Source organism: Camarhynchus parvulus, unplaced genomic scaffold (genome assembly GCF_901933205.1).
Source record: "Camarhynchus parvulus unplaced genomic scaffold, STF_HiC, whole genome shotgun sequence".
Classification (NCBI taxonomy): domain Eukaryota; kingdom Metazoa; phylum Chordata; class Aves; order Passeriformes; family Thraupidae; genus Camarhynchus; species Camarhynchus parvulus.
The window spans coordinates 18,030-37,680 of NW_022147946.1; the positions used below are offsets into that span (position 1 = coordinate 18,030).

Consider the following 19,651-nt stretch of genomic DNA (forward strand, 5'->3'; position numbering starts at 1 on the left):
GTAAAAATCCTAATTTTTGGAGGTGAAAAATCTCAATTTTAGAGGAAAAAAAATCCCAATTTTAGGGGTGAAAATCCCAAATTTTGGGTAGGAATGTTGAAATTTTAGGGGGAAAAAAATTCCAATTTTTGGGGGGGAAAAAATCTCAATTTATAGGTGAATTTCCCAAATTTTAGGGGAAAGAATCCCAATTTTGGAGGTGAAAATCCGAGTTTTAGAGGAAAAAAATACCAATTTTAGGGTGGAAATTCCTCAAATTTTTGGGGTGAAACATCCCAATTTTAGGGGTGAAAATCCCAATTTTTTGGGGGGGAAAAATCCCAGATTTTGGGGAGAAAAATCCCAATTTTAGGGGTGAAAATTCCAAATTTTTGGGGGAAAAAATCCCCAATTTTTGGGAGGGAAAACCGCAGGGATTTGTGAAGTGGGAGGGGCTTTAAGAGGAGGCCACGCCCCTCATTTAAATATACATTAAATCACGTCTTTCTGCAGAGACCACACCCCTTAATTTGCATAAGTGAAATGTCAATCACACACACTGTTCCTCCCCTTTTTTTACGTGAATTTGCATAGAAGAATTTGTGCCCCTTGGCAAGCCACGCCTCCTAATTTGCATAAACTTATCAGTCATTTATTAATTACCCTATTTGTGAATACCACGCCCCTTAATTTACATAAGCAGGTTGTCAATCGCTCCACGTGCATTCATTCCAATAGTGGAAACCACGCCCCTGATTTACATATAAGCTGCCAATCATTTCAGCCTCAATTGGTCCCAATAGTGGAAACCACGCCCCTAATTTACATACAAGCTGCCGATAATTTTGGCCTAAATTGATCCCAATTGTGGAAGCCACGCCCCTTCATTTACATATGCACTGCCAATCGCGTCAGTGTGAATTAATCCTGATGGTGGAAGCCACGCCCCTAATTTACATACTCGCTGCCAATCATTTCAGTCCGAGCGGATCCCAACGGTGGAAACCACGCCCCTTCATTTACATAAAGCGCTGTCCGTCGTTTCAGCTTGAACGGATCCCAACGGCAGAAGCCGCGCCCCTAATTTACATACAAGCTGCCAATCATTTCAGCCTGAATTTATCCCAACGGCGCAAACCACGCCCCTAATTTACATAAAACCGCCGTCCATCACCCTCAACTCACCATAGCAACGCGACAGCGCCGCTAATTTACATAACCCCGCCCATCCGCCACGCCTCTTTCATTCCTGGAAGCACCGCCCCTCTGTTTAAACCACGCCCCCTCCGTTGATTCCTATGGTACAATGACCCCGCCTCCCTCCGTGCGTAGCCCCGCCTCTCTCCGTGCGTGCCCCGGAAGCGCTGCTGCCGGAAGTGTCCCCCGGGCGATGGCGGCGCTGGCGGCGCTGGCGGCGGCCCCGGCCGAGCCCCGGTGAGGGCCCCGAGCCCCCGAACGCGGCCGGGCCCGCCCCCGGCAGCGCCTCCCGCACCGGGGGCGGCCGCACGAGGCGGCGGCGGCGGCGGCGGGGCCGCGGCGAAGCTGGCGGAGCTGGGCCGCGCCGCGCCCGGCGCCCACCCCGGGGCCGCTACCGGGATGATGCGGAGCCAGTGCCTGCTCGGCCTCCGTTCCTTCGTGGCCTTCGCCGCGAAACTCTGGAGTTTCGTGCTTTACCTGCTGAGGAGGCAGGTCCGCACCGTGAGTACCGGGGGAACCGGGGGGAACGGGGAATAACGGGAATGGAACCGGGAACGGAGCGGGGTGAACGGGAACCCAGCGGGGTTAACGGGAATGGAACCGGGAACGGAGCGGGGTGAACGGGAACGGAGCGGGGTGAACGGGAACGGAACGGGAATGGAACCGGGAACGGAGCGGGGTGAACGGGAACGGAACCGGGAACGGAGCGGGGTGAACGGGAACGGAACCGGGAATGGAACCGGGAACGGAGCGGGGTGAACGGGAATGGAACCGGGAACGGAACCGGGAACGGAACGAGATTAACGGGAACGGAGCGGAATTAACGGGGCCGGGAATGGAGCGGGAGCGGCACCGGGATTAACGGGAACGGGACCGGAGACGGCCTGGGGATAACGGGAATAACGGGAAAGGAGCGGGGACGAGACCGGGATTAACGGGGATGGAGCGGGGTTAACGGGAATAACGGGAACGGGGATCGTTAACGGGAATAACGGGAACGGAGCGGGGACGGGACCGGGAACGGAGCTGGGATGGAACGGGGAAGGCACCGGGAGGGGTTTGGGGACACCGGAGGCACCGGGGATAATTTGGGAGCACCGGGAGCACCGGGGAAGGCACCGGGAGGGGTTTGGGGACACCGGGGAGGTCACGGGAGCACCGGGAGGCCCCGGGATGAACGGGGAGGGGTTTGGAATAACGGGAAAGCACCGGAAAGGCACCGGGAGGGGTTTGGGGGCACCGGGGAGGCACCGGGATGAACGGGGAGGGATTGGGAATAACGGGAGAGCACCGGGAGGAATCTGGAGACACCGGGAGTAACGGGGAGGGCAGCGGGAGAGGCACCGGGGATAATTTGGGAGCACCGGGAAACCCCGGGGAAGGCACCGGGAGGGGTTTGGGGTCACCGGGGAGGGCACCGGGAGCACCGGGAGGGACCGGGAATAACGGGGCACAACCGGGGAGGGCACCGGGAGGGGTTTGGGGTCACCGGGGAGGGACCGGGAGAGGCACCGGGAGGGACCGGGGAGGGGTTGGGAATAACGGGGCAGAGCCGGGAGGGCACCGGGAGGGGTTTGGGGGCACCGGGGAGGGACCGAGAGGGCACCGGGAGTAGCGGGAAAGGCACCGGGAGGGGTTTGGGGGCACCGGGGAGGCACCGGGATGAACGGGGAGGGATTGGGAATAACGGGAAAGGCACCGGGAGGAATCTGAGGGCACCGGGAGGTCGCCCGGGAGGCACCGGAGGGCACCGGGAGCAACCGGGGGATAATTTGCGGGAGCACCGGGGAAGGCCCCGGGATGAACGGGGAGCGATGGGGAATAACGGGGCAGGACCGGGAAGGCACCGGGAGGAATCTGGGGACACCGGGAGGGGTTTGGGGGGCACCGGGATGAACGGGGAGGGACCGGGGGGGGGTTTGGGGTCACCGGGGAGGTCACGGGAGGCACCGGGGGGGGTTGGGGAGGGGCCCGGGGATATTTTGGGCTGGGGGTGGGGGAGGGGCCGGGAGTGCCCGGAATGGCAACCGGGAATTGCCGGGGGATTTTGGGAGAATTTCGGGAGAATTTCGGGGAATTTTTGAGAATTTTGGGAGAATTTCGGGGAATTTTGGGGATTTTGGGGATTTGGGGGGAATTTTTGGGAATTTAAGGGTCCCGAGGGAATTTTTGGGGGGAATTTTTGGGGGCATTTGTACGAACTTTGGAGGATTTGGGGGGAAGTTTTGGGAATTTTTGGGGGAATTTCAAGGAATTTTGGAGGCGGTTTTGGGTATTGTGCAGGAATTTCAGGGAGTTTTTGAGAACTTTTGGGAATCCTGGGGGAATTTTGGGATTTTTTTTTAATTTTGGGGGGATTTCAGGGAATTTCGGAGGATTTTGGGGGCATTTCTGGGAATTTTTGGGAATTTTGGGTGGATTTTGAGGGAATTTTGGGTGAAATTTGATGGAATTTTGGTTGAAATTTGAGAGAATTTTGTGGGAAATTTGAGGGAATTTTGGGTGAAATTTGAGGGAATTTTGGGGGAAATTGGAGGGAATTTTGGGTGAAATTGGAGGGAATTTTGGGTGAAATTTGAGGGAATTTTGGGTGAAATTTGAGGGAATTTTGGGGGAAATTTGAGGGAATTTTGGGTGAAATTTGATGGAATTTTGGGGGAAATTTGAGGGAATTTTGGGGGAAATTTGAGGGAATTTTGGGTGAAATTTGATGGAATTTTGGGGGAAATTTGAGGGAATTTTGGGGGAAATTTGATGGAATTTTGGGGAAATTTGAGGGAATTTTGGGTGAAATTTGAGGGAATTTTGGGTGAAATTTGATGGAATTTTGGGGGAAATTTGATGGAATTTTGGGGGAAATTTGAGGGAATTTTGGGGAAATTTGAGGGAATTTTGGGTGAAATTTGAGGGAATTTTGGGTGAAATTTGAGGGAATTTTGGGTGAAATTTGAGGGAATTTTGGGGGAAATTTGAGGGAATTTTGGGGGAAATTTGATGGAATTTTGGGTGAAATTTGAGGGAATTTTGGGTGAAATTTGAGAGAATTTTGGGTGAAATTTGAGGGAATTTTGGGGGAAATTTGATGGAATTTTGGGGAAATTTGAGGGAATTTTGGGGGAAATTTGATGGAATTTTGGGGAAATTTGAGGGAATTTTGGGTGGATTTTGATGGAATTTTGGGTGAAATTTGAGGGAATTTTGGGTGAAATTTGAGGGAATTTTGGGGGAAATTTGAGGGAATTTTGGGTGAAATTTGAGGGAATTTTGGGGGAAATTTGAGAGAATTTTGGGGGAAATTTGAGGGAATTTTGGGTGAAATTTGAGGGAATTTTGGGGGAAATTTGAGGGAATTTTGGGTGGATTTTGATGGAATTTTGGGTGGATTTTGATGGAATTTTGGGTGAAATTTGAGGGAATTTTGGGGGAAATTTGAGGGAATTTTGGGTGGATTTTGATGGAATTTTGGGGAAATTTGAGGGAATTTTGGGTGGATTTTGAGGGAATTTTGGGGGAAATTTGAGGGAATTTTGGGGGAAATTTGAGGGAATTTTGGGTGGATTTTGATGGAATTTTGGGGAAATTTGAGGGAATTTTGGGTGGATTTTGAGGGAATTTTGGGGGAAATTTGAGGGAATTTTGGGGGAAATTTGAGGGAATTTTGGGTGGATTTTGATGGAATTTTGGGGGAAATTTGAGGGAATTTTGGGGGAAATTTGAGGGAATTTTGGGTGGATTTTGATGGAATTTTGGGTGGATTTTGATGGAATTTTGGGGAAATTTGAGGGAATTTTGGGGGAAATTTGAGGGAATTTTGGGGAAATTTGATGAATTTTTTTATTTTGGGGAAACTTCAGAGAATTTTTGCGATTTTTGGGGTGAGCTTTGGGGGTTCTGGCTCCACTTTTGGGGTTTTATTGGGGCTCAGGAAGCTCCGAAATTTTTGGGATTTTTTTCGGCGGGGATTTTTGGGCTCCCCCTGATGGAATTTTGGGATTTTCCAATTTTGGGGGTCTCCCCCCAAATTTGGGGCTCGCAGGTGATCCAGTACCAGACCGTGCGCTACGACGTCCTGCCCCTGTCGCCCATCTCCAGGAACCGCCTGAGTGAGTCCAAAACGGGGAGAAAAACCCCAAATTTGGGGTGGGAAACGCAAAATTTGGGAGAAAAAGCCAAAACTGGGAAGGGAGATCCAAAATCTGGGGAGAAAATCCCAAAATTGGGGGAAAAAAACCGGAAAAATTTGGGGTGGGAAATGCAGAATTTGGGGGAGAAAACGCCAAAATTTGAGGGGGAGATCAAAAAGAAATTTGGATGGGAAATCTTAAAATTGGGGTGGGAAATCCAAAATGTGGGGAGAAAAATCCAAAATTGGAGAAAAAAAAAAAAACGAAAAATTTGGGGTGGGAAATGCAGAATTTGGGGTCGAAATCCCAGAATTTGGGGGGGAAATAAAAAAAAATTTGGATTGGAATTCTTAAGATTGGGGTAGGAAATCTAAAATCTGGGAGAAAAATCGAAAATTGGGGAAAAAAGCAGCAAAAATTTGGGGTGGGAAATCCACAATTGGGGGGAAAATGCCAAAATTTGGGGATTTTGCCCCAAATGTGAGAAATTTTCCCCAAATTCAGGGATTTTCCCCCAGATGTGGTGATTTTGCCCCAAATGTGGGAATTTTTCCCTAAATTTTAGGGACTTTGCCCCAAATTCAGGGATTTTGCCCCAATTTTGGGAATTTTTGCCCCAAATTTCAGGGATTTTGCCCCAAATTCAGGGATTTTCCCCCAAATGTGGGAATTTTGCTCCAAATTTCAGGAATTTAACCCCAAATTCAGGAATTTTCCCCCAAAATCAGAGATTTTGTCCCAAATTTGGTGATTTTTCCCCAAATGTCAGGGATTTTGCCCCAAATTCAGGGATTTTTCCCCCAAATGTGGGAATTTTGCTGCCAAATTTGGTGATTTTGCCCCACATTCAGGGATTTTGCCCCCAAATTTCAGGGATTTTCCCCCAAATGTGGGAATTTCCCCCCCAAATTTCAGGAATTTTTCCCCAAATTTTAGGAATTTTGCCCTAAATTTCATGGATTTTTACCCCAAGTTTCAGGGATTTTGCCCCAAATTCAGGGATTTTCACCCCAAATTTGGTGATTTTGCCCCAAACGTGGTGATTTTTTTCCCCAAATTTAGGAATTTTGCCCTAAATTTCAGGAATTTTCCCCAAATTTCAGGAATTTTGCCCCAAATTCAGGGATTTCCCCCCAGATTTGGTGATTTTGCCCCAAATGTGGGAATTTTGCCCCAAATTTTAGGAATTTCGCGCCGAATTTGGGAATTTTTGCCCCAAATTTCAGGGATTTTGCCCCAAATTCAGGGATTTTTCCCCCAAATTTGGGAATTTTACTGCCAAATTTGGTGATTTTGCCCCAACTTTTAGGAATTTTCCCCCAAAATCAGGAATTTCCCCCCAAATGTGGGAATTTTGCTCCAAATTTCAGGAATTTAACCCCAAATTCAGGAATTTTTCCCCAAATTCAGGGATTTTCCCCCAAATGTGGGAATTTTGCTGCCAAATTTGGTGATTTTGCCCCACATTCAGGGATTTTTCCCCAAATTTTAGGAATTTTGCCCTAAATTTCATGGATTTTTACCCCAAGTTTCAGGGATTTTCACCCCAAATTTGGTGATTGTGCCCCAAGTGTGGTGATTTTTTCCCCAAATGTGGGAATTTTGCTCCAAAATTCAGAAATTTTGCCCCAAATGTGGGAATTTCCCCCCCAAATTCAGGGATTTCCCCAAATTTCATGGATTTTTACCCCAGAATTCATGGATTTTGCCCCTAACGTGGGAATTTTGTCCCCAAATTTGGTGATTTTGCCCCAAACGTGGTGATTTTTTTCCCCAAATTTAGGAATTTTGCCCTAAATTTCAGGAATTTTGCCCCAAATTCAGGGATTTCCCCCCAGATTTGGTGATTTTGCCCCAAATGTGGGAATTTTGCCCCAAATTTTAGAATTCTCCTGGGGGAATTTTTGCCCCAAATTTCAGGGATTTTGCCCCAAATTCAGGGTTTTTTCCCCAAATTTGGGAATTTTTCGCCAAATTTTGGTGATTTTGCCCCAACTTTTAGGAATTTTCCCCAAAATCAGGAATTTCCCCAAATGTGGGAATTTTGCTCCAAATTTCAGGAATTTAACCCCAAATTCAGGAATTTTCCCCCAAAATCAGAGATCTTGTCCCAAATTTGGTGATTTTTTTCCCCAAATTCAGGAATTTTGCCCCAAATTTCGGGAATTTTGCCCCAAATTTCAGGAATTTTGCCCTAAATTTCAGGGATTTTGCCCAAAATTCAGGAATTTTTCCCCCAAATTTGGGAATTTTGCCGCCAAATTTGGTGATTTTCCCCCAAATTCAGGAATTTTTCCCCAAATTCAGGGATTTTCCCTCAAATGTGGGAATTTTGCTGCCAAATTTGGTGATTTTGCCCCACATTCAGGGATTTTTCCCCAAATTTTAGGAATTTTGCCCTAAATTTCATGGATTTTTACCCCAAGTTTCAGGGATTTTCACCCCAAATTTGGTGATTGTGCCCCAAGTGTGGTGATTTTTTCCCCAAATGTGGGAATTTTGCTCCAAAATTCAGAAATTTTGCCCCAAATGTGGGAATTTCCCCCCCAAATTCAGGGATTTCCCCAAATTTCATGGATTTTTACCCCAGAATTCATGGATTTTTGGGTTTGGGCTGTCCTGGCGGAATTTTGTCCCCCAAATTTGGTGATTTTGCCCCAAGGTGGGGGATTTTTTTCCCCAAATTTAGGAATTTTGCCCTAAATTTCGGGAATTTTCCCCAATTCCGGTTTTGCCCGAGGGTCCCCAATGTGGTGATTTTGACCTTTACATCATCCTCAAGGTTGGGGGATTTTTGAGATTTTTGGGAAAATTTGGGGAAATTTGGGAGGGGTTTGGGGCAGGTTTTGGGGGATTTTTGGGGATTTTTTGCGGGATTTTTGGGGTTTTGGGTTGAGGCCCCAAATTCCGGGATTTTCCCCAAATTTGGGGGAATTTTTGGGAAAATTGGTGATTTTGCCGAATTTTTGGGAATTTTTCAATCAGGATTTCCCAAATGTGGGTTTATTTACCCCAAATATGCCCAAATTGGTATTTTGCTTTTTTTTTGCCCAAATTAGGGGATTTTGCCCCCAAATTTCAGGAGTTTTGGGATTTTGGGGATTTTTGCGCAAATTTGGGGATTTTTTCCCAAATTTGGGGGAGGATTTTGGGATTTTGGGGATTTTTTTCAATTTCAGGATTTTTTCCAAATTTGGGATTTTCCCAAAGGGGAATTTTGCCCCAAATTTGGGGATTTTCACCTCAAGTGTGGTGATTTTGCCCCATGGGGACCCCAAGGAATTTTTCCCCAAATTTTGGGAATTTTGATTGGGAAATTTCATGGATTTTGGGGGTTTGGCGCAGTTTTTTTTCCGTTGTTTTGGGCCCCAGGCCACGGTGCGGCCCGATTTTTTCCCCAAGGTTGGGGCGATTTTTGCATTTTGCGAAAATTTGGGGAATTGGGTTTGGGCCCCCCAAATTTTGGGGATTTTTGGGTTTTTGGGATTGGGGTGTTTTCCCAGACCAGGTGAAGAGGAAGATCCTGGTGCTGGACCTGGGCAGAGATTTTGGGATCTTTTGGGGCCATTTGGCGGTGCTGCGGGCTCGGTGCGGCACCCCCCGACTTCATCCTCAAGGTCTGGGGGGGAGTCCCGCGATTTTGGGAAAAATTTGGGGGGAAAATTTTGAGGGGTTTGGGGCAGGTTTTGGGGGATTTTTGGGGATTTTTTGGGTTTTTTGGGGATTTTTTGGGGTTTTTGGGCTGTCCTGAGGCCCACGGTGCGGCCGGGACCCCCCGACTTCATCCTCAAGGTCTGGGGGATTTTGGGGAGAAATTCAGGAATTTTGGGAAATTTTGGGGGAGTTTTGAGGGGTTTGGGGCAGGTTTTGGGGGATTTTTGGGGGATTTTTTGGGATTTTTGGGGGTTTTTTGGATTTTTTGGGGTTTTTGGGCTGTCCTGAGGCCCACGGTGCGGCCCGGCACCCCCCCCGACTTCATCCTCAAGGTCTGGGGGGATTTTGGGGCAAATTCCAGAGATTTTGGGAAAATTTGGGATAATTTGGGGGAAATATGAGGGGTTTGGGGCAGGTTTTGGGGGATTTTTGGGGATTTTTTTGGGTTTTTTGGGGATTTTTTTGGGGTTTTTGGGACATCCTGCGGCCCACGGTGCGGCCCGGGACCCCCCCCGACTTCATCCTCAAGGTCTGGGGGGATTTTGGGGAGAAATTCAGGAATTTTGGGAAATTTTGGGGGAGTTTTGAGGGGTTTGGGGCAGGTTTTGGGGAATTTTTGGGGATTTTTTGGGTTTTTGGGGATTTTTGGGTTTTTTGGGGTTTTTGGGCTGTCCTGAGGCCCACGGTGCGGCCCGGGACCCCCCGACTTCATCCTCAAGGTCTGGGGGGATTTTGGGGCAAATTCCAGAGATTTTGGGAAAATTTGGGATAATTTGGGGGAAATATGAGGGGTTTGGGGCAGGTTTTGGGGGATTTTTGGGGATTTTTTGGGTTTTTTGGGGATTTTTTTGGGGTTTTTGGGCTGTCCTGAGGCCCACGGTGCGGCCGGGACCCCCCGACTTCATCCTCAAGGTCTGGGGGATTTTGGGGAGAAATTCAGGAATTTTGGGAAATTTTGGGGGAGTTTTGAGGGGTTTGGGGCAGGTTTTGGGGGATTTTTGGGGGATATTTTGGGATTTTTGGGGGGTTTTTTGGGATTTTTTGGGGTTTTTGGGCTGTCCTGAGGCCCACGGTGCGGCCCGGGACCCCCCGACTTCATCCTCAAGGTCTGGGGGATTTTGGGGGCAAATTCGGCGATTTTGGGGAAAATTTGGGATAATTTGGGGAAATATGAGGGGTTTGGGGCAGGTTTTGGGGGATTTTGGGGATTTTTTTGGGTTTTTGGGGATTTTTTTGGGGTTTTTGGGCTGTCCTGAGGCCCACGGTGCGGCCCGGGACCCCCCGACTTCATCCTCAAGGTCTGGGGGGATTTTGGGGAGAAATTCAGGAATTTTGGGAAATTTTGGGGGAGTTTTGAGGGGTTTGGGGCAGGTTTTGGGGGATTTTTGGGGGATATTTTGGGATTTTTGGGGGTTTTTGGGCTGTCCTGAGGCCCACGGTGCGGCCCGGGACCCCCCCGACTTCATCCTCAAGGTCTGGGGCGAATTCCGGCGATTTTGGGAAAATTTGGGAAAATTTTGAGGGGTTTGGGGCAGGTTTTGGGGGATTTTTGGGGATTTTTTGGGTTTTTTGGGGATTTTTTTGGGGTTTTTGGGCTGTCCTGAGGCCCACGGTGCGGCCCGGCACCCCCCGACTTCATCCTCAAGGTCTGGGGGGATTTTGGGGCGCAATTCAGAGATTTTGGGAAAATTTTGGGAAAATGGGGAATTTTGAGGGGTTTGGGGCAGGTTTTGGGGGGGGGATTTTTTTGGGGTGGGGGGATTTTTTGGGTTTTGGGGGTTTGGTTTTGGGGGTTGGTTTTTTTGGGTTTTTTTGGGGGGACTATCCTGAGGCCCACGGTGGGCCCGGGACCCCCCGACTTCATCCTCAAGGTCTGGGGGGTTTTTGGGGAGAAATTCGGGAATTTTGGGAAATTTTGGGGGAGTTTTGAGGGGTTTGGGGCAGGTTTTGGGGGATTTTTGGGGGATTTTTTTGGGATTTTTTGGGGATTTTTTGGGGTTTTTGGGGGGTTTTTTTGGGATTTTTTGGGACATCCTGAGACCCCCCCCGACTTCATCCTCAAGGTCTGGGGTGAATTCCGGGGATTTTGGGAAAATGTGGGGGAATTTTGTGGGGTTTGGGGCAGGTTTTGGGGGATTTTGGGGATTCTTGGGGGTTTTTGGTCTGATTTTGGGGTTCTGGGGGGGCATTTTGGGGTTCCTGGGCTGATTTTGGGGTCCCAGGGGTGGATTTTGGGGGTGTTTGTGCCAATTTTGGGATTCCAGGGCTCATTTTGGCGGTGTTTGTTCTAATTTTGGGGTTCATGGGCTAATTTTGGGGGCATTTGTGCCAATTTTGGGGGTGTTTGTTCTGATTTTGGGGTTCCTGGGCCGATTTTGGGGTGCCAGGGCCGATTTTGGGGGTGTTTGTGGCGATTTTGGGGTCCCACGGCCAATTTTGGGGGTGTTTGTTCTGATTTTGGGGTTCCTGGGTCAATTTTGGGGTCCCAGGGCCAATTTTGGGGGTGTTTGTGGCGATTTTGGCGTTTATTCTGATTTGGGGCTCCCAGGGCCGATTTTGGGGTTCCTGGGGTGGATTTTGGGGGTGTTTGTTCTGATTTTGGGGTTCTGGGGCCGATTTTGGGGGTGTTTGTTCCGGTTTTGGGGTTCCTGGGCCAATTTTGGGGTCCCAGGGGTGGATTTTGGGGGCGTTTGTGCCGATTTTGGGCTCCCCCAGGTGGTGATCGACAAACACCCCGTGAGGTTCTTCGTGCACAAACGGCCCCACGTGGATTTCTTCCTGGAGGTGGTGAGTGACCCCCAAAAAGCCCCAAATTCACCCCAAAATCCACCCCTTCAAATCCTTTCCAAATCCTTCCAAAAATTCCCCAAAATTTCCAAAACTCCCGAGCCAGGTGAGCTGGGGGTGTTCACGGCCAGCATGGAGATCCACAGCCCCAAATCCCACCTCAGATGCCCCCAAATCCTCTCAAATCACCTCAAAATCCCCTCTAAACACCCTAAAATTTCCCAAAATTTCCCAAAATTCCTGAAATTTCCCAAAATTCTGGGAATTTTCCCCAAAATTCCCAAATTTTCCCCAAATCTCCCAGGTGAGCCAGTGGTACGAGCTGGGGGTGTTCACGGCCAGCATGGAGATCCACAGCCCCAAGCCCCACCTGAGACCCCCAAAATCCCTCAAATTCCCCCAAAATTCCCCAAATTTGTGTGAATTTTCCCAAAATTCCTGGATTTTCCAAAATCCCGTGAATTTTTCCCAAAATCTTGGGAATTTCCCTCAGGTGAGCCAGTGGTACGAGCTGGTGGTGTTCACGGCCAGCATAGAGATCCACAGCCCCAAACCCCACCTGAGACCCCCAAAATCCCCCCAAAAACCACTGAAATCACCCCAAAATTCCCCAGATTTGTGTGAATTTTCCCAGAATTCCTGAATTTTCCCGAAATGCCGTGAATTGCCCCCAGGTGAGCCAGTGGTACGAGCTGGTGGTGTTCACGGCCAGCATGGAGATCTACGGCTGCGCCGTGGCCGACAAGCTGGACAACAACCGCAGCATCCTCAACCGCCGCTACTACCGACAGGTGAGACACACCTGGACAGGTGAGAGATACACCTGGGGACAGGTAACACAGAGATAGGGACACCTGGGCATGTGGCATACACCGGACAACAACCGCAGCATCCTCAACCGCCGCTACTACCGACAGGTGAGACACACCTGGGTACAGGTGAGAGATACACCTGGGGACAGGTGAGAGATACACCTGGGGACAGGTGAGAGATACACCTGGGGACAGGTGAGGCAGGTACAGCTGGACAGGTAACCCTGGGACAGGTAACAGTGGGACAGGCACACCTGGACAGGTGAGATGGGGGTCACAAGCTGGACAACAACCGCAGCATCCTCAACCGCCGCAACTACTGACAGGTGAGAGACACCTGGACAGGTGAGAGATACACCTGGGGACAGGTAACACAGAGATAGGGACACCTGGGCATGTGGCATACACCCGGACAACAACCGCAGCATCCTCAACCGCCACTACTACGACAGGTGAGACACACCTGGGTACAGGTGAGAGATACACCTGGGGACAGGTGAGAGATACACCTGGGTACAGGTGAGAGATACACCTGGGGACAGGTGAGGCAGGTACAGCTGGACAGGTAACCCTGGGACAGGTAACAGTGGGACAGGTAACAGTGGGACAGGTAACAGTGGGACAGGCACACCTGGACAGGTGAGAGAGGGGTCACAAGCTGGACAACAACCGCAGCATCCTCAACCGCCGCTACTACTGACAGGTGAGAGGGGACACACCTGGACAGGTGAGAGACACCTGGGTACAGGTAACACAGATAGCACCTGGCATGTGGATACACTACACACGACCAACTGCACTACTACAGCAGTGAGATACACATAAGGTGAGACACACTGGGTACAGGCAAATAACACTGGACAGGTAACAGTGGGACAGGTAACAGTGGGACAGGTAACAGTGGGACAGGCACACCTGGACAGGTGAGATAGGGGTCACAAGCTGGACAACAACCGCAGCATCCTCAACCGCCGCTACTACCGACAGGTGAGAGACACACCTGGACAGGTGAGAGATACACCTGGGTACAGGTGAGATACACCTGGGTACAGGTAACACAGAGATAGGGACAGCTGGGCATGTGGGATACACCTGGAAAACAACCGCAGCATCCTCAACTGGCACTACTACCGACAGGTGAGACACAGGCGGGTACAGGTAACACAGACAGGTACACCTGGGTACAGGTAACACTGGGACAGGTGAGACAGGGACACCTGGGCATGTGGGATACACCTGGGCAGGTGTGAGAGGGGGTCACAAGCTGGACAACAACTGCAGCATCCTCAACCGCCGCTACTACCGACAGGTGAGACACACCTGGACAGGTGAGAGATACACCTGGGTACAGGTAACACAGAGATAGGGACACCTGGGCATGTGGGATACACCTGGACAGGTGAGACACACCTGGGTACAGGTAACCCTGGGACAGGTACACCTGGGTACAGGTAACACAGATAGGGACACCTGGGCATGTGGGATACACCTGGACAGCAACTGCAGCATCCTCAACCGCCACTACTACCGACAGGTGAGACACACCTGGGTACAGGCAAGATAGGGACACCTGGACAGGTAACAGTGGGACAGGCACACCTGGACAGGTGAGATAGGGGTCACAAGCTGGACAACAACCACAGCATCCTCAACCGCCGCTACTACCGACAGGTGAGGTACACCTGGACAGGTGAGACACAGCTGGACATGTGGGATACACCTGGACAGGTGTGTGGGACAGGTGTGGGGTCAGCCTCAACCGCCTCTACTACCGACAGGTGAGAGAGGGACACCTGTACAGGTAACACTGGGACAGGCACACCTGGACAGGTGAGGGACACCTGGGGGACAAGTGAGACGCACCTGGAAAGTGAGGCTGGGACAGGTGAGGGGCTGGGAGGGGCTGGGTCATTCTCAACTACACCATGGGCGTGTCCAGGTGAGGTGGGTGTGTCAGTGGGCGTGTCCAGGTGAGGTGGGTGTGTCTCTGGACCTGGTCAGGTGAGGTGGGCGTGTCCATGAGCATGTCCCAGGTACAGTGGACAGGTCTGAAGTGGGATGGGCGTGGCCCTGGGCGTGTCCCAGGCCCAGTGGGCGTGTCCCAGGTGTGGTGGGCGTGGCCCTGGACACGTGCCAGGTGTGGTGGGCAGGTCCCAGGTGCAGTGGGCGTGTCCCACGTGCGGTGGGCGTGTCCCAGGTGTGGTGGGTGTGGCCCTGGGTGTATCCCGGGTGCGGTGGGCGTGTCCCTGACGTGGCCCCGCCCCCAGCACTGCACGCTGGAGCTGGGCAGTTACATCAAGGACCTGTCGGTGGTGCACAGCGACCTGTCCAGCATCGTCATCCTGGACAACTCACCTGGCGCCTACCGCAGCCACCCAGGTACCCAAAACATCCCAAAATACCCCCAGAAATATCCCCAGAATATCCTCGGGATCATCCCAAAAATCCCTGTTCAGAAATCCCCAAAAATCACCCCAAAAATCCGCCCCAAATTCCCTCCCTGGGCGTGTCCAGCATCGTCACCCTACACAACTCACCTGGTGTCCGTCAGAGCGCCTCCCAGGTACCCAAAAATATTCCCAAAATATTCCTAAAATGTCCCAAAAATCCTCATTCTCAAATTCCCCCAAAATCCATCCAGGACCGTCCAAATCCCACCAAAAAAAATTCCCCAAAATTCTACCAGGACCCCCCAAAAATCCCCCAAATTTCCTCCCCAGACAACGCCATCTCCGTCAAATTGTGGTTCAGTGACCCCCAAAACTTTCCCTAAAAACTCCCAAATCCACCCAAAACCCCCTAAATTCTCTCCAGGACCCCCCAAAATTCCCTGGGGACCCCCAAAAATCCCCCAAATCTCCCCCAGACAATGCCATCCCCATCAAGTCGTGGTTCAATGACCCTGGGGACCCCCAAAACTTCTCCTAAAAACCCCCAAATCCCACCCAAAATCCACCCAGAACCCCCTAAATCCCCTTCAGGACCCCCAAAATCTCCTGGGGACCCCCAAAAATCCCCCCAAAAATCCCAAATCTCTCCCCAGACAACGCAATCCCCCTCAAGTCGTGGTTCAGTGACCCCCAAAACTTCCCCTAAAAGCCCTCAGATCCCACCCAGGACCCCCAAATCCCCTGAGGACCCCCAAAACCCCCCCAAAATCCCCTGAGGACCCCCCAAAAATCCCAAATTTCCTCCCCAGACAACGCCATCCCCATCAAGTCGTGGTTCAGTGACCCCGGGGACACGGCGCTGCTCAACCTGCTGCCCATGCTGGACGCGCTCAGGTGGGCACGGGGGGATTTGGGGAGGGTCCTGGGGGGGATTTTGGGGGGTCCTGGGGGATATTTGGGGGGGTTTGGGGGGTCCTGGAGGGGATTTGGGGAGGTTTGGGGGGTCCTGGAGGGGATCTGGGGAGGTTTGGGGGGTCCTGGAGGGGATTTGGGGAGGTTTGGGGGGTCCTGAGGGGATTTAGGGAGGTTTGGGGGGTCCTGGAGGGGATTTGGGGGTTTGGGGGTCCTGGAGGGGATCTGGGGAGGTTTGGGGGGTCCTGAGGGGGATTTGGGGGTTTGGGGGGTCCTGGAGGGATTTGGGGGAGGTTTGGGGGGTCCTGGAGGGGATTTGGGGGGTTTGGGGGTCCTGAGGGGATCTGGGGAGGTTTGGGGGTCCTGGAGGGTATTTGGGGAGGTTTGGGGGGTCCTGGAGGGATTTAGGGAGGTTTGGGGGTCCTGGAGGGGATTTGGGGGAGGTTTGGGGGGTCCTGGAGGGGATTTGGGGAGGTTTGGGGGGTCCTGGAGGGTATTTGGGGAGGTTTGGGGGGTCCTGGAGGGGGCTTGGGGGGTCCTGGAGGGTATTTGGGGAGGTTTGGGGGGTCCTGGAGGGGGCTTGGGGGGTCCTGGAGGGGATTTGGGGAGGTTTGGGGGGTCCTGGGGGGGATTTGGGGAGGTTTGGGGGGTCCTGGAGGGGATTTGGGGGGGTTTGGGGGGTCCTGGAGGGGATTTGGGGAGGTTTGGGGGGTCCTGGAGGGGATCTGGGGAGGTTTGGGGGGTCCTGGAGGGTATTTGGGGAGGTTTGGGGGGTCCTGGAGGGGATTTGGGGAGGTTTGGGGGGTCCTGGAGGGGATCTGGGGAGGTTTGGGGGGTCCTGGAGGGGATTTGGGGAGGTTTGGGGGGTCCTGGAGGGGATCTGGGGAGGTTTGGGGGGTCCTGGAGGGGATCTGGGGAGGTTTGGGGGTCCTGGAGGGTATTTGGGGAGGTTTGGGGGGTCCTGGAGGGGATTTGGAGGGTCCTGGGGGGTCCTGGGGGGAGGATTTGGGGAGGTTTGGGGGGTCCTGGAGGGGATTTGGGGGTCCTGGGGGGGATTTTGGGGGGTCCTGGGGGTCCTGAGGGGGCTTGGGGGGTCCTGGGGGATTTGGGGGATCCCAGGGGGATTTGGGGGGTCCTGGAGGGATTTGGGGGAGGTTTGGGGGTCCTGGGGGGTTTTGGGGGGGTTTGGGGGGTCCTGGAGGGTATTTGGGGAGGTTTGGGGGGTCCTGGAGGGGATTTGGGGGGGTTTGGGGGGGTCCTGGAGGGGATTTGGGGAGGTTTGGGGGTCCTGGAGGGATTTGGGGGTTTGGGGGGTTGTGAGGATTTGGGGAGGTTTGGGGGTCCTGAGGGGATCTGGGAGGTTTGGGGGTCCTGGAGGGTGGGGGTTTGGGGGGTCCTGGGGGATCTGGGAGGTTTGGGGGTCCTGGGGGGTATTTGGGGGAGGTTTGGGGGGTCCTGAGGGGATTTGGGGGTCCTGGGGGTCCTGGGGAGGATTTGGGGAGGTTTGGGGGGTCCTGAGGGGATTTGGGGGTTTGGGGGTCTTGGGGGTCCTGGAGGGGGCTTGGGGGGTCCTGGAGGGGATTTGGGGAGGTTTGGGGGGTCCTGGAGGGGATTTGGGGGAGGTTTGGGGGTCCTGGAGGGATTTGGGGGTCCTGGGGGGGGTTTTGGGGGTCCTGGGGGGTCCTGGGGGGGCTTGGGGGTCCTGGAGGGATTTGGGGAGGTTTGGGGGTCCTGGAGGGGATTTGGGGGGGTTTGGGGGTCCTGGGGGGATTTGGGGAGGTTTGGGGGTCCTGAGGGGATTGGGGAGGTTTGGGGGTCCTGGGGGATTTGGGGAGGTTTGGGGGGTCCTGGAGGGGATTTGGGAGGTTTGGGGGGTCCTGAGGGATTTGGGGGGTTTGGGGGTCCTGGAGGGGATTGGGGAGGTTTGGGGGGTCCTGGAGGGATTTGGGGGGGTTTGGGGGGTCCTGGAGGGATTTGGGGAGGTTTGGGGGTCCTGGGGAGGATTTGGGGAGGTTTGGGGGGTCTGGGGGGGATTTGGGGGGTTTGGGGGGTCCTGGGGGGGGAGGGGGCTTGGGGGGTCCTGGAGGGGATTTGGGGAGGTTTGGGGGGTCCTGGGGGATTTGGGGAGGTTTGGGGGGTCCTGGAGGGTATTTGGGGGTTTGGGGGTTCTGGAGGGGATTTGGGGAGGTTTGGGGGGTCCTGGAGGGGATTTGGGGGGGTTTGGGGGGTCCTGGAGGGGATTTGGGGGGGTTTGGGGGGTCCTGGAGGGGATTTTGGGGGGTCCTGGGGGGTCCTGGAGGGGGCTTGGGGGGTCCTGGAGGGGATTTGGGGGGTCCTGGGGGGAGGATTTGGGGAGGTTTGGGGGGTCCTGGAGGGGATTTGGGGGAGGTTTGGGGGTCCTGGAGGGGATTTGGGGGGGGTTGGGGGGGCCTGGAGGGGATTTGGGGAGGTTTGGGGGTCCTGGAGGGGATTTGGGGGGTTTGGGGGGTCCTGGAGGGGATTTTGGGGGTCCTGGGGGTCCTGGGGGGGCTTGGGGGGTCCTGGAGGGGATTTGGGGAGGTTTGGGGGTCCTGGAGGGGATTTGGGGGCTGCTGGAGGGGTTTTGGGGGAAATTTTGGAGCTTTTTGGGGGTCTTGGAGGGGATTTGGGGGATCCTGGAGGGGATTTTGGGGGAGTCTGGGGAGGACTAGAGGGGTTTGGGGGGTTTGGGGGCTGCCGGAGGGGGCTTGGGGGGGCATTTTGGGGCCTTTTGGGGGTTCTGGACAGGATTTGGGGGAAATTTGGGGAGGTTTTGGTCGTCCTTGAGGGGATTTGGGGAGGTTTGAGGGGTCCTGGAGGAGATCTGGGGGGAATTTTGGGGCCTTTTGGGGGTCTTGGAGGGGATTTGGGGGATCCTGGATGTGATTTGGGGATTTGGAGGGTCCTGGAGGGGTCCTGGGGGCGATTTGGGGGGTCATGGAAGGGTTTGAGGGGGTCCTGGGCAGGTTTTGGGGGGATTTGTGGGAGTTTGGGGGGTCCTGCAGGTGGGTGGGGGTTCTGGAGGGGATTTGGGGGAGTTTGGGGGTCCTGGAGGGGATTTGGGGAGGTTGGAGGGTCCTGGATGGATTTAGGGGGTCCTAGAGAGGATTTTTGGGATTCCGGGATGGATTTTGGGACAGATTTTAGGGGATCCTAGGGAATTTTGGGGTTCCTGGGTGGATTTTGAAGAGGTCTGCGTGGATTTTCAGGGCTTTTAGCCTCTTTTTTTTGCGGGATTTCCCCCCCCCCCACACACACATTTTTGGGACTTCCCAGCAGATTTTGGGGTTCCCGCTCCCCCACCGTTGTTTTTATTTAGGGTTGGGGGGGTGGGGGGGTCTCACTTTGCTCTCCCCCTCCCCAAATTCAGGTTCACGGCCGACGTTCGCTCCGTGCTGAGCCGCAACCTGCACCAGCACCGCCTGTGGTGACCCCGGAGCCCCCCGGGACCCCCGGGGACCCCCAGACCGGACCCCCATATTGAGGGGGGGGGGGATGGGGACAGCGCCAGCACCGAGGGGACCCCCAGGACCCCCCACCCCGGGCCGGACTCTGCGCCCCCCCCTCATTTTTGGGGGGGGGGGTTGAATTTGGGGAAGGGGGCGGTGGCCCCTCCCCCACCCCCCTCACGTGCCTGAATTGGGGGGGTTTTTTTGGGGGAGGGGCTTTGGGGGCCGCCTCTCCCCTCTCCCGGACAGACAGACGGACACTTGGGAGCCCCCTCCCCCCTCAGCCCCCCAACCCCGTGTTTTTAAAAGCTCTTGGTCCCACTGGCGGC

The 19,651-nt window shown here is 53.4% G+C and overlaps 1 protein-coding gene across 1 annotated transcript; it reads left to right on the top strand.

The window, feature by feature from the left end:
• Positions 1–1,506: 1,506 nt before the first annotated feature.
• CTDNEP1 (CTD nuclear envelope phosphatase 1) lies at positions 1,507–19,429 on the top strand. The gene is made up of 9 exons (XM_030969653.1): positions 1,507–1,677; positions 5,213–5,279; positions 8,804–8,888; positions 9,244–9,286; positions 11,670–11,741; positions 12,416–12,532; positions 14,821–14,932; positions 15,753–15,837; positions 19,244–19,429. The coding sequence occupies exons 1-9, from the start codon at positions 1,576–1,578 to the stop codon at positions 19,302–19,304; spliced, it is 744 nt and encodes a 247-aa protein (XP_030825513.1). The 5' UTR covers positions 1,507–1,575; the 3' UTR covers positions 19,305–19,429.
• The last annotated feature ends 222 nt before the right edge of the window (positions 19,430–19,651 follow it).